This window comes from Polypterus senegalus, chromosome 10, assembly GCF_016835505.1.
Source record: "Polypterus senegalus isolate Bchr_013 chromosome 10, ASM1683550v1, whole genome shotgun sequence".
NCBI lineage: Eukaryota > Metazoa > Chordata > Cladistia > Polypteriformes > Polypteridae > Polypterus > Polypterus senegalus.
Window position 1 is genome coordinate 144920176 of NC_053163.1, and position 15076 is coordinate 144935251.

At 42.3% G+C, this 15076-nt stretch overlaps 1 protein-coding gene across 3 annotated transcripts in view; it reads right to left on the reverse strand.

Moving 5' to 3' along the window:
* Positions 1 to 4247: 4247 nt before the first annotated feature.
* Positions 4248 to 15076, reverse strand: part of sh3gl1b (SH3-domain GRB2-like 1b) — a 101331-nt gene continuing 90502 nt past the window's right edge. For all 3 annotated transcript variants that reach the window (XM_039766977.1, XM_039766976.1, XM_039766975.1), the window contains one exon: positions 4248 to 4871. In XM_039766977.1, the coding sequence (XP_039622911.1) occupies positions 4678 to 4871 (194 nt within the window). In that variant the 3' untranslated portion in view covers positions 4248 to 4677. The remainder of the gene's footprint in view (positions 4872 to 15076) is intronic.

Here is a 15076-nt window from a genome sequence, read left to right on the forward strand (position 1 = left end):
TGTCAGGCCAGTGTGCTAATTCACTGTGGGGATGTCAAAGTAGACGACTACGTGATGACCTCCCAGCACACTTTCACAATTCCAATGTATTGCAAGCTGACCTTTTGTTCTGACAGCCAATAACGCGCTGCCTGTTGTAGCTGAAGGTGTTTGGAATTGCGTCTGTGTGTGTAAACACGATGAGGACTTGAGTTCACTTTCACTGGTCAACCAAATTTTGCATACAAGTATTGGGTACAAAACGTAGATTTCTATCACCTTTTGGGCCATTTCCGCTATCCGCAGCTGCAGAGTTTATTCAACTTTACTTTTATAATAATTGTTCAATATATTATTAATTTGATTTGTTGTTGATGGTTCTTTAATGTACATCATATAAAAATCCAATCCTTGTCTTGTGGTTTCCTCCTCAAATATCCATCCCCATATCTGAGTATACGAGAAGGCCGAGGAGACACCACTCCTGATTTTTATCTTTAGTCGTAGTGGTGGGCTCGGAGTGCATGAGAGCGGACAACCAATGAATGGCTCGTCCAGAAGTACAATGCATAGAAGACAGCAATGAGGAATAAGGAACGTGGGGGTCTTTGGACCTCACAAACAGAAGAGAGGCTCGTCTATCTCAGGGGTTCTCAAAGTCGGTCCTGGGGGCCCACTGCGGCTTCAGGTTTGTGCTTCAACCAGATTCATAATCGGTGACAATGCTGATCTCAATGAATTAGCTGGTATTTTTTTTTTTCTGTCTTATTCTACATTAAGAAAGCACAAAGGCATGATTTTGACATTTATTATAATACATTTAGAAAGACTTCCATTTTTGCTATAGATTTAAATGCTTAACTCACTTTTGTTGCTTTCATTATAGCTTGCCCCCTTTCGTTGTATCCTCCATCCATCCCTCCATTAGTCAACCCGCTATGTCCTAACTACAGGGTCACGGGGGTCTGCTGGAGCCAATCCCAGCCAGCACAGGGCACAAGGCAGGAAACAAACCCCGGGCAGGGCGCCAGCCCACCGCAGGTCATTGTATCTTATTAATGACAATTAAAATCGAGCAGAGAAGACACCCAGGCAAACGACAGTGAATCGTGAAAGGCGGCAACTACTGCAGCATCAGAGCCACTAATTAGAGAGAGAGGTGAGGGGCACACGCCGATACAGCGCATTGCCGCACCACCACATGACAAATCAACTCAGGATCCCAGATTAGGACCCAAGTGCAGCCATGCAACAGGTGGCACCTCAGCACCACACTGGTTCAGGTGGAATGGAACCAGTGTGAGGTTTTTAATGGTGGCTGGAGTGCCAATTCTGCCACCAACCCCCAGGTTTTTCCCTGCAGATTGGAGGGCCTACATGTTGGGCTGGATGAAGATTAACGTCATAGCCAGGACGGAGCAAACAATGGATTAATTAAACAATTAGAGCACCTGGAAAAACAGAAAGAACATGCAGCCTTTATTTATTCTCCACACTTCTATTTTTTTTTTTTGAATAGCCTAATATTCCCTTTTTTCCCACTTTCTGTAAATTTGGTCGATTTTTCTTCATGTTTTGATTTGGAATACAATGTGCAGCGTTCCCAATGCATTTGTGTGGACAGAAATAAAAGCTATTATAAGAATTCTGAGCTGTATCCACTTTTTCTTTTTTTTTTAAAACACACTGCTATCATTTTGAACACAACTGTAAGACTGGCCTGTGGTGGGCTGGCACCCTGCCCGGGGTTTGTTTCCTGCCTTGTGCCCTGTGCTGGCTGGGATTGGCTCCAGCAGATCCCCGTGACCCTGTAGTTAGGATATAGCGGGTTGGATGATGGATGGATGGATGGATGGATGTAACACTGGCACAGTGACAGGATCAGCAGCTGTGGTCAGCAAGTGCGACATACCCCACGACTAGAAGTCTCTCAATGTGACATCGGGTTTACTTGCGGGTGAGTCCCAGACTGGTCAGGCTAATTAATGTCTGACTGGTGCGTCAAACTATACGAATGGTGGTCACAACCGGCCCCGACTCGCTAAGACTATGTTATCTCCAGCAGAATTCTTTTCGGCGTTAACTGTGAATCGCACAAACCAGTGTAAATTAAGGGAACACAGTTCTTTATGGAAAGAGTTGTGGGAATTTGGAGCAAACTACCAAGTCATGGAGTTGAAACAGAAACCTTGATGAGCTTTAAGGGTTATCTGGATGAGATACTGGAGTGGTGTGGCTATGCGCTAAACAAATGAGCAGCAGATGGACTGACAGGTATCCTCTCGTTTGTCTGATTATAATCAAAGTCTGCGACTGAAAATTGTTGGGAAAGTCTTGTAATGTGCCAGGATCTTTAGGTGTATCCAGCGCTAGTGGCTCCTGCATTAAATGGTCTCACTGGCGACTCCAGCCCAGGCCTGTGTTTGTGATGCAATCGTCTTTCACGATGGAAGTCATTAGCTGTATACAAAAGCACAGCCCATCCAAATATGATTATTATTATTACTATAATAAACGGTTTACAATTAAATAGCACTTGTCTCACTACTCAAAGCACTTTACATAGTGAATGGGGAGCCACTTGAACCATCACTAATATGCAGGTGGCGAGAGTGATAGCCAGTTTGGGACAGGGGGCTGATTAGGCCACGGCGGGCGATTTAGCCAGGATATCAGGATACACCCTACTCTTTACCAAGGATGTCCAGGGATCTTTTATGAGCACAAAGAGTCAGGACCCCAAAGGATGGCACCATATTTACAGCACCGTGTCCCCTGTCACTGCACACAGACCAACACCAACCCAAGGTATTCCCAGTTTGGTCTCCCACCCCAGTACTGGCCAGGCCTGAACACTGGTCTGACGTGGCTCTTCCTCCCACAAGGCCTTCAGAGGTGGGACAAGTGAAAGTAGAATTTCCTGACAGGTGAAAGCACATCAGCACATCTCATTATTTGCAAACATTTTATTCAAAAGTTTGACAACAAGAAAACAGACAAAAAAAAATACAAAATAAATCATAACAAAACAAGGCTACACTTCTTCTTCTTCTTTTTTTTTTTTTTAATATAAAACAATCCAAAACAGAAGAGGACAAACCCCCCTTGACTGCCTGGACTCTTAATTAGTTCATGGCTATTTTAATACCATAATGGAGGAGGTGGGGGGGGCGGTATATTTCTACATGCAGGATTATTCTGTAACAAAATGAAAATAAACTTTCAATTGAATAAGCATCATGATAACGGACTTGTAATATCAAAAGATAGACTCTTATACAATTCACTGATTTTTACCTTTTTTTTTTTTTTTGCATTTTCCAGTACACAAGGCGCTGAAATCGCCAATACACTGTGGAGTTGGGGATGACTGGATGGGACGGCGCATTTAGAAAACTCTCGAACGATCGGTGGGCTAGATGGGCTTACAATACTCGGTAGAGCTGAAAAGGCGAAGAAATCATTGGGCCAAGTCGCGGGCTTCTGAGTAGGTCAGGAACTGCCTGCAGTTAACCTGTGGAAGCCATGAGGTGTATGAAGGAAAGCAAGCCAGCACCTGGTAGACGAGTTACCACAAAAACAAAAGCGTTACTACATTGAGCAAATGGGGAAGTAGGGCCTGCCCTCTGCACTGTGCCCGTATGGCCCGCTTCAGTTTATGGAATTAATAAACGCATCAGTTTAGGGTTGCACAGGGTCAGTGACAAAAAGGGAAGCAGTAGGTTTCCTCACGGTACCTGACAATACAAATAGCACTTCCTAAAAAATAAAAATGCTTCACGAGTTTAGGATGGGGGTGGTGTTGTGGAGGAAGTAAAGGGGGGGAAAAGAAAAGTAAAAAGTAAAAAAAAAAAAAAAAAAGCAGATTGTCTCTTCGTAGCTTAAAACCTGCCATGTCTCCCTTCTGCCATCCCTTGTGTCCCCCAAGGCTGAGGAAACATGGAAGTTAAAGCCACGAGCACATTCCTTTTTACCATGGAGTGTTCCACTCTCCCAAAAAACATGCAGTAAATATTCTTTAGTGTTTTGAAAACTGTGCTTATTTTTGGAATTTTATTTTTTTTTCTTCCTTGAGTGACAGCAGCATTAGTAAAAGCAAAAAAGGGGGCCAAGATGTGGCTTAGCAAAACTTACCCCCAATTAAGAAACGCCAGGCACCATCGTGCACTGGAACTTCAGCACCCCTTTCCAGCTTCAATATCACAATTATCTCCGTGAATGTGGTGCCATAATTCTAAAGACCACTTCTAATTCCACTAGTTAAAGGGAAAAAAAAAAAAAAGTTTTCAGTTGTTAGTTTGGTCCCTTTAGTGTATGTATGCAGGACCACGGCTCTCACGGCTCTCATGGCTCCTGCAAGTGTGCAAACGAGATATTTAATACTGTTAACCTTCCTCTGCAATGTGTTGGAATGTTAAGTGACCCCAGTGCCCACCAGTTCACAGGATGTAATTTAACCCACCCTGTTTAAGGCAGAAGAAGCTGCCACTCAGGGGATTTTAGTGTGACGATGCTGAAAAGGTTACAGAGGGGTCTGTTGGGGTTGTAGTGATGGTGTCGGGGGTGAGGGAGGAAAGGAGGGAGGGGGAATAAAAAAAAAGAGAGAGAGAGAGAGAGAGAGAGAGAGACATGAATCGAGAGTTAACGTAGTGTTCTTCAAGTCGTTCTCTGAAAACTGCATTTAAAGTCCTCCAGTATCTAGTGGGGAAGGGGAACCAGGACCTCCACATAGTTCAAGGGGAAGAAGCCCGACTGGCCATGCAGCATGCCTTCATACCAGTTGTCATCAATCTGATTGGTCAGCGTGATTATGTCACCCTCCTTGAAGCCCAATTCGCCATCATTCTCGGGCTCAAAGTCGTACAGCGCCTTGCAGCATGGCTGATCCATGGCTGGTAAAAGAAGGAGAGCAAGGAAAAGTGGAAAAGGTGATCAAACACAGAAATGAGAGTTTGCGTTTCATATGCCAGTTTTTTTTTTCACATTTCAGGGTCCCAAGCCCACCCCAGCCCCTTGTTCAGGTCATTTTTTTTTTTTTGGGTGGGGTTCTCCTCTGGACACACGTTAAGATTATTCACAAATCAGCAAGTATGGATGTGTAGGTAAGTGTGTCCTGTGCCCCCCTGTCTGGGTGTTATGAGGGTTACCCTGCACTTCACCACTCTGGGGATTCATACCGGTATGACAACAGGAATTACTGGAATGTTTGTGTTAATCTCCTAATTTTGATCATTTTTAAGGATAATAATTGTTTAGGAAAGGACAAGAAAAAAGAAAGAATAATTCCAGATTACTTAAGTAAGGTATTGTAAATTCAAAGGTCCCACAACTAACTTACAGACGTGGACAAATTTGTTGGTACCCCTCCACGAAAGATGAAGAACCTACAATTATCTCTGAAATAACACGAAGCTGACAAAAGTCTCTGGCACCCATCGTTGTTGATTGCGTATTTAACAAAAATCAGACTTTGCTTTAGAGTTTTGATTCCGGAGACTATTTCAAATGACAGACATGATGGGACCCTTCACCTAATATTGTATTGCACCACAATCACTGCAAAGAGGCAACTCCTGCAGCCCTCAGTGAGACTTCTGCTCCTGTCCACAGGTAGTTCGGCCCACTCGTCCTGCACAAACTGCTCCTGCTGCATCAGTCTTCTCCAAACTACATGTCTCAGTCCTCTTCATAGATATTAGACACGATTCAAATCTGGGCTCATAGAAGTCCACTTCAGAGTAGTCCAATGTTTTGTCCTTAGCCATTCCTGACTGCTTTTCGTTGTGTGTTTTGGCTCATTATCCTGTTGGAATGTCCATGAACTGAGACGGAGCTTTCTGACATTGGGCAGCACGTTTTGACGCATAATGTCTTGCTAGTCTTGAGGTTTCAATGTTCTCTGCACAGACTCAATGAACCTCGTGTCAGACGCAGCAAACAAGCCCCAAAACCTAACTGAGCTTCTTCCGTGTTTCACAGTAGCTATGATGGTCATTTCTTTGAAAGCTTCATTGTTCATCTGTGGAAACAGAGCTGATATGACTCGCCAAAAAGCTGTTTAAAGAACATTCTCCCAGAAGCACTGTGGGTTGCCAATATGCATTTGAACAAATTCTAGTCGGGTTTTCAATAGTGGTGTCATCCTGGGTCTTCTTCCATTGAGCCCACTGCCATTCAAAAAGCGACGGATGGTGCGATCACACACTGATGGACCGTGACCTTGGAGTTCAGCTTGGATCTCTTTGGAAGATGTCCTTGGCTTTTGTCTACCATTCTCACTATCCTTCTGCCCATTCTGGGGTCGATTTTACATCTGCGGCCATGTCCATGGGGGTAGGCTTCAGTCCCATGGACTTTAAATGTAATAGTATTTGCAAGTGTTGTCATCAAACTGTTTGGAGATGTTCTCCAAGCCTTTGCCTTTAAGATGCTTCATTTTTCTTTCTGATCTTCTCAGACAACTCTCTCCTTTATTTCTCTGGTCCATGCTCAGTGTGGGACACAAAAATGACACCAAACAGCAGAGCAACGACTTTTCTCCATTTAAATCGTCTGAATGACTTAGTGCACAACTGGAGACGTGTGGTCCCAACAAGTGTGTTCAGGCCATTTTAGAATATCTGTGCAGAATAAGCAACACATGATCTCATTCCACACTTGGTTCGATTGACTTGATGACATCTCCAAGGCATGCAGATACACAAGGGGACAATGGCTTTTCATCTCATCACTTTTCAGGTGGCATACTGCACTTTTTCAGTAAGCTTTAAGGAGACCAACACATTTGTCCACGTCTGTACTTAGGCTAAAATTTATATACAAAAAAAAAAAAGATTCCACCCAAACCCCCTGGAAGTTTATCACAGTGGATTTATTTTGGCTCTTTGACAGCAGGCAACACCCCCGGTTTGAGACAACAGTTTAGTGCTATTAAACTAACATGCGTGTCTTTGATTTTTGTTTTCCTGGGCTGGGGATAACCACACAGACATAAGAAATGACCAAACTGCATGCAGATTCTGACGGGATGAGGGATTTCACCCCAGAGTGCTGCCTCCATGAATTATTATCAGTGATAACCACTGCACCTTCTTTAATGGTTACTGGGATGTAAATGTAGTTATGTCTCAGTATAATGCAAATTAAAGCAGCAATGCAATTTAAAAGCTTTAAATCGGGGTGTCCTGGTGGGCCGCAGTGGCTGCAGGTTTTCATTCTAACCATCTTCTTCATTAGTGAGCAGTTTTTACAGTTCATTAACTTGTTTTAGTTTGGTTTTAAGTTGACGTGACTCAGACCCCTTAGTTGTTTCTTTTTCTTTAATGAGCTGCCAAACAAAAAGGAGACACAAAACAAGCCGCCACATGACCAGCTAACCTGAAAATAAAGAAAGGTGAAGGTCTCGGTCATGTTGGTCTGCTCAGGTCACCCAAACATCTCGACGGTGGCCTTAGAAAAAACAGAAAATCAATAGTCTGCTGTGGCAGAACGAGAGCAGCAACAAGTTGCGATATTCAATAACGGCTTTAATTAACAGCAAGAATGGGCTTCTCATTAAGAAACTGGTTGGAGTGAAATTAGCTGGAGTTTGACGTTCCAGTTTAGCTGGTCATCTGTCAGCTCCTCTCACGTCTCATTTCTGTTTGGCTGCCATTTAATGAAGAAAAGGATCAATTTAGAGGACTGAATCCTTAAAAACAGGGCTATGAAAATGAAGGGAAAAGGAGTTAATTAGCAGTAAAAACGGGTCACTGATTAGGAAAAAGGGTTAGAATGAAAACCTGCAGCCAGTACTGCGGCCAACCAGGACCGGAGTTGGACACCCCTGGTTTAAATACTATCATATTATTTTGTTTGTCTATCTAGTTGGCTAAAACCTGTGCTTCCCAATACGACAGAAGCCTGTTAAATCTTAAAAAGGGGTCTCACAAGGCTAGCAAGTCTTCTGCTTTACAGTAAATTTCTTATAATAGAGGGAGAAAAAACATGAAATCAGAAACAACCAACACATTTCTAATGAATGGCATCTGGAACCACACAATGCCAACTGTAATCGAGACTGGAGAAGGAAGGACAAAGATAAAGGTTTTATTTCTCCTAAAGTAAACTTTAGAGGTTAGGAATAAACATAAAAAGTAATCGTCGATAATAAAATGGGTACAAGTTTAATGAGAGCTGCTGAATGAATTCAGTACAAAGACAATATTCCCCCGTATTTATACTGCTATTTATCTCTCCCCTGGGGACAAATAACAGTCTACCTACCTACCTACCTATCCACCCATCCATAATTAAGGCATCTTAACCACACACAATTTTTGTGGTTCACTTTTTAAATCAATTAAGTGGTGGGCTATGGAAGTTGTCCATGGGTGGGTGCCACAAGTGAACATTATAGTGTATGATTGTTAAAAGACACAAGAGAGCAAGTGTAGGCTTTCACTGGTAACTTGCTGCACTCTGTCTGCTCTTTCTATAATGATTTGACTGCACTTTGACTGGACTGGGCATATTTGCTGGTTATAAAGTGTAGACGCGACAATGATGGACAGGCATCTTGTCCTGGACGATTAACAATACCTCACCCAGCCTGAAGGCCATTGTGGATGTAAAGCATTAAATGGAGGTGCAACCTGGCAAGGATGACACTAGGTTCCTATCCCGGTCAGGGTGATCACATAATGGACGGACTGTGGATGGCTGGTTGCTGATGACAGTTTACCCACTCCAGGGTGAAAGGTGGCAGTGCAGCTCTCGTATGGTCCCAAATTAGACTCCTGCAGGGTGACATGGGACCTGCAGTTCAGAAGGGCAACCCTGTCGAGGTCCCGGTGGGTGCTGCCCAGGGGAAGGTCTCCCTACTTTGGGGAACTTCTGCAGAACCCGGGATGAGTTATGTTGTGACATTGGAAGTAGTTTCAGGTCTAACATAAAAGGAGCCATCTCACCTCACTTAGGTGAGTCAGAGTCTGAAGGAAGAGGACGCCAGTCGCTTCCACTGGTAACCTGCTGTACTCTGCTCTTTCTATAATGATTTGACTTATTTTTTCATTCACTAACGCTATTGGGACTGGGCATATTTTCTGTTTATACAGTGTAGATGCTACAATGGTGGACAGGCATCTCGTCCTGGATGACTAACAATACCTTACCCAGCCGGAAGGCCATTGTGGATGGAATGCATAAGTAGAGGTGCAATCTGGCAAGGATGGCACTAGGTTCCTATCCCAGCCAGGGCAATAATATAATGGACGGACTGGGGGAGGATGGTTGCTGATGACAGTTTACCCGCCCCTGGGTGAAAGGTGGCAGTGCCGCTCTGGTATGGTCCCAATTTGGACTCCTGCAGGGTTACATGGGACCTGTAGTTCGGGAGGGCATCCCTGTCGAGGTGCAGTGGGTGCTCTCCCTACTTTTGGGAGCTTCTACGGGACCCAGGATGAGATATGTTGTGACATTGGAAGTAGTATCAGGTCTAACATAAAAGGAGGCACCTCACCTCACTTAGGGGAGTCAGAGTCTGGAGGAAGAGGACGCCAGTCAGTGTGGAAGTAGAAGGAGTCAGAAAGACGTTTGAGTTATTTAAATTATATGGATTGACCTAAAAGCCTGTTCGAGGTATTGTTATAAAATAAGTTATCTTGGTTTTGTTTTAACTTGGAACTGCGTCTGGTGTTCGGAGCTACCTGGTGCCCCCCTGGAGTCCATAACAGTAAGACTCTTCAGACAAGAAGCTTGAAAGGGAAAAAAAAATGTGTAGTTTCACTCCTTGCATAGAGTATGTCTTACCAGGATGCAGCACTAACAGAGTGTTGCTTTGCACGCCAAAACCTGCGAACAGGCTAGTGTTAATGAAGTGTGAAGATAAATCTGTGTGTGTTGGCTTACTAAAAAAAAATCTTAAAGCAATTTCTCAGACTTGCACGTACTTCACTTATGCGGAGCATCACTGGTAGCAATGTTTGACTTTGGTTTTATTGTCACCCGTGATCTAGCTCTGGCCACTGCTTACCATTTTTGCTACACTGCTCGGGAAATTCATTTAAAAAAAGGAAATAAATAAAGAAAAATGTTGGTTAGACATTTCAACCAGACTTTTTCTAATTTTTCGGGAGGCGCATCCCTCTAAAGATATACACTCCGACTTATGGTTTTGAAGGCATATTACAATCTTGCTGTAACATTTTTTCAGTTTGGCTTTTTCAAATTGCTTTTTCTGTGATTTTTATTTGTGTAAAGTTGCTTTTTCCTCATCGGGAAACTCGAGGTTGCAAACAACATGTCAGCTAGTTGAGTTAGTGTTGACAACCCACAAATTCAGCAAGACAATGAACAAAAATATGATTTTGTTAAAGACCTACAAGTCACAACATTCAAAGAAAAGGGCCTGATTCTAAAATTGCCTAAGAGAAGATGAGAACATATACAATTTAAAGTTTTGAGACGGTCGTCAAATATAAATTAATGTTTAAAAGACGTGCGTTTGTTCCCTCACTTAATAATATATACTTTTTTTTTTAATTTCTTTTTAAGAATTGTTATTTTTCATGTAATTTTGTCATTTTAGATTTAGTTTTTTTTTCAGATTTGGATTTCCTTGCAGGCGGAATTAATTTGCTCTATTTTACTCTTTTTTTTTTTATCTTTGCCCTTATTTTGTTCTTCTTTTGCTTACTGAATAAACTCTTTGAACTTAATGAACAGTTTTCTTTGTCCTTAAAGCCAGGTGTTTTTTTTGGTTTCCTCTCCCTTGAAGGGCATTTTTATGTATTTAAAGTAGTTTGAAAAGCTTCAGCCCCATTCTGGGCCTGTGCAGGCCTCAAAGCCTGCTTTCAGAATTTGGGGCCAGGCTGCCTGGGGTGAGGCTTCTTTCCCAAAGACTGACCAGTGAAGACCTAGTCAAGCTTTTTGTGCATTTTGAAGCCTGTTCGCCCTTTTGACATCTTTGTATTGCTTAATCAGAACAACTACTGTATTATATAAATAAAAAAAAAAAAACAGTTTTAATGGCTGTGAAGAAAAAATATTTTTCAAAGTTGCACATTTATGTAGTACTTATGCAAAGCAGCTTTACATTCATGTAGTGTGTTAGAAAAGGAAAAAAGAACAACATGCTAGGAAATACAGATTAAAATTCAGAACATATAAAATTAAAATCTGCCAAGTGTTGACAATTATCATAAAATACAGAGAGCTGAAAGGTGTTAATAAATGGATGCTGAGGGTAAGACATCATCACATCTTGTTATTAACAGCAGGCAAGTGTTGCCAAAATAGTTACTAAAGCGTCTCAGTGATTTGCCACACATTCCATTCACTAATCATACGCATTGAGTGGACTATAGTGTTACGTTTTACACAAACTTGTCAGAGAAAAACACGTCAGCTGTACTAAAAGATAATGTAAAAAATAAATGACCACTATATTAAAATAAAATTTAAAAATCTATTTCATATTAGTTCTGCTTTTCGGGAGAGATCCTGATTACTGAAAAACTCAAAACAGCCGTTTTACACTGTAGATGTACCTGCTCTCTACAATTTTAAGCAGTAACACAGAAACAACAGAAGCTTTGCAGCACTACATCTGGTAAAAACATCTCTGGCATTGTGGCCACGGAAGATTCCTGCCTTGCATGGGAAACTGCCAGGATAACATTATTTGTAAAATAACTTGTAATACCTTTCTTTCCAGGAGATACGCTTGCATGTGCAGTAATGAGGCTACTGTACTCTCCTTCTCCACTCCAATTATGAGTCACGACTGGCTGTTATTCAAAGGTATAAATTAGGCGAAAAAAGAACCCCACACCACTTCTACAAGCTTGAACGTGTTTAGTCACCTCTGAATAAATTCTATTTGTCGTTATAAGATTATCAATTACTGGTGCGGTATGGGATTTTAAAGCATACTCAGCGCTTAGTGAGTCTTTGCATGTATAACTATAACCAGTGACTCTCTTACTTATATCAGCAAAATAAAAATCTCAAGTGTGTACGTACTCAATGACCAAATTATTAGGACTGCCTATACGCCAGCTAATCCATACAATTATCTACAGTAATCAGCCAATCATGTGGCAGCAGCATAAGACCATGCCAATATAGGACAGGAGCTTTAGTTAATGTTCACATCAAACACTAGAATGGGAAATAAAAATATGGTCTCGGTAATCTGCACCATGAAATGATTGTTGGTGCCAGGCAGGCTTGATTTGAGTATTTATGTAGCTGCTGATCTCCTGGGATTCTCACACACTACAGTCTCTAGCGTTTACTGAAAATGTTTCAAAAAACATCCCGTAAGCAACAGTTCTTTTGTCAGAAACACCTCGTTTATGAGAAAGGTCACAGGAGAATGGCCAGAATGGTCTGAGCCGACAGAAAGGCTATGGTAACTCAGATAACCGCTCTGTACAACTGTGGTGAGCAGAACAGCATCTCAAAATGCACCATGCGTCAAACCTTGTAATGGATGGGCTACAACAGCTGAAGGCCACGTCGGACTTTACACCTGACAGCCAAGAACAGAAAGCTGAGGCTGCAGTAGGCAGGGAAAAAGGGGCAGCCTGGTCTGATGAATCTCAGTCTCTGCCGAGACATACAGACGGTAGGCTCAGAATTTGGTGCCAACAATATGACATACCTTGTGTCAGCAATCAAGGCCGTCGAGAGTGGTGTAACGGTGTGGGGAATGTTTTCCTGGCGCACGTTGGACCAGTTAACACCAAACTATTATCTCTTGAATGCCATGGCCTATTTGATTATTGTTGCTGACCACACTCATGCTCACAATTTGCCAATCTTCTAATGGCTACTTCCAGCTTGATAATATGCTATGTAATAAAGCATAGACTGTCTCCAACTGGTTCCAAGAATCGGACAACAAGTTCAGTGTTCCTCAGTGGCCTTCCTGGTCACTGGATCTGAATCCAACAGAACACCTTTCAGATGTGGTTTTGCAGGGGACAAACCTGCAGAAATGGTGCGATACAACCAAGAACATGGACCGGAACCTCAAAGGGGTGTTTGCAATATCTTGTGGAATCCACACCATGAAGAACTGAGGCTGTTTTGGGTACTGAGTACCCAGTATTATGGCGCTTTTCCACTGCATAGTACGGCACGACACGGTTCAGTTCAGCTCACTTTTGGGGGGTTTTCCACTGGGAACAGTACCTGGTACCTGGTCCTTTTTTTAGTACCACCTCAGCCGAGGTTCCAAGCGCCGAACCGTTACCAAAAGCGTGGCGTGTAAACTCTGCTGGTCACTGATTGGCCGGAGAAAATCGTCATTACTGCGTCACTGGCTATTCTTTTCTTTAAAGGTACACACACGCGGAAGTTTGTGTCCCGTCTCTCCATCGCTGGACGCAGTTTGTTGCATAAGTGGATGAATGTTTCTTCAGACATTCGAAAGTTCTCCAGCCACTGAGTGTTTGTAAAACCGGGAACAACAACATCCCACCACTCTGAGGCACGGTTAAATGTCCAAACAGATGGTCTGTTGCGGTGACTTTTTTGCAAAATGTGGAAGATCTGTAATATACAGAATCAGCATTTTAATGTTACACTGGCAGTTAAGTTCATTTTATGCTTTGCAACAGTGATAAAAGTTAGCTAGTTATGTGCTTTTTTTAGATGCTTACCCTTGCGCGTCGTCGAGCTAAAGTGTTGTCGTTGTCTGCGTGTTGTTGTAAAAGTTCCACGGTGTCACGGCAGTAGAGGCGGCGCAACTATAACGACACGTGAATAATCCCGCCCACTCTAAAGCGGTACTAAACTGCAGTCGAAACACAAACCGAGCCGAACTGAGCCGAACCAAGGTGAGCTGTACTGAACCGTGCTGTGCCGTACTATGCAGTGGAAAAGCGCCTTTAGTGTAGCGGTCCTAATAATTTCCTCAGTGAGTGTACTCTTTCAGAAAATTAACCCTAACCCCATACCATTTATACAAACTGGATCATGTTTAGTGACTTCTGAATTATTCTTATTTGCCTAGTCACTGACATGGTGGCTTCCCATACGGGATTATAAAGCCTATGCAGTACTTCCTGAGCTTGTGCACATATAACTATAAAAAAAAAAACCATCTCTTACTTATTTCAGAAACAAATTGCACTGTATATACAGTACATGCCTCTGCCTTTCGTTTTCAATCAGTATCACTGCAAGCTGAGTTACACCATCATTTCACAAAACCTTGAATCTCTTTTATGAAGCGGGTCACAAGACAAAATCACAAATGGATGTGTTGTATTAAATGCATAACTACTTGATCCTGCTTTTCAATAAAGGTAAGCCAATTAACCACCTCACAGAAACTTGCTTCATGAAGACACGATATCAACGGAGAAGTCTGTGATGAAGTCTAAAATGCTGGAGTGGGTGGGCGTAGGCGATAAAAGATCTGAGGAATAAACTTTGCACTCATATCAAAAATGACAACATGCCCACACCAGCAATTTCCCAGAAGATTAATAAAGTTTCTATCTATCTGTCAAGATAATGAGATCAGTATCATCCCAGCCCCCTTATAAAGCACTCGTGGGTATTTCATCACCATGTGAGTAATACAACTGTCCGTAATGTTGTGTCACTGTGAGATACGTTCACTGTCGTTTCAGAATGCACAGATATAATTAATATACATTAAGCACCGTCATCATTTGTCTGAGTAAGTAAAAGATTAAACAACCCTTCCGACGGAATCATAAACTCTCGCTTACAAATGCCAATTTTCCCCAATTTTGTACAAAAATAGTGTTGTTTTGTGAAGATTCTTAGGTAGGACAAGCAAAAACGGCAATGGCACACAAACAATAATAATAATTAATTACATTTTTAAAGAACTCTTCTCACTACTCAAAGCTCTTAGATAGGGGGAACCACTTCAACCACCACTAATGTGGATAATGCAATGGAAGTCTTTATTGCACCAGTACACTTAGCTATTAGGTGGTGAAGTGGTGAGAGAGATAGCCAATTAAAAACAGGGAGCCAGAGTCAATGGGGCCGTGATGGGAAATTCAGCCAAGACACTGGGATAAACCCAACTCTGTACAAAGGATACCCAGGGATCTTTACTGACCACACA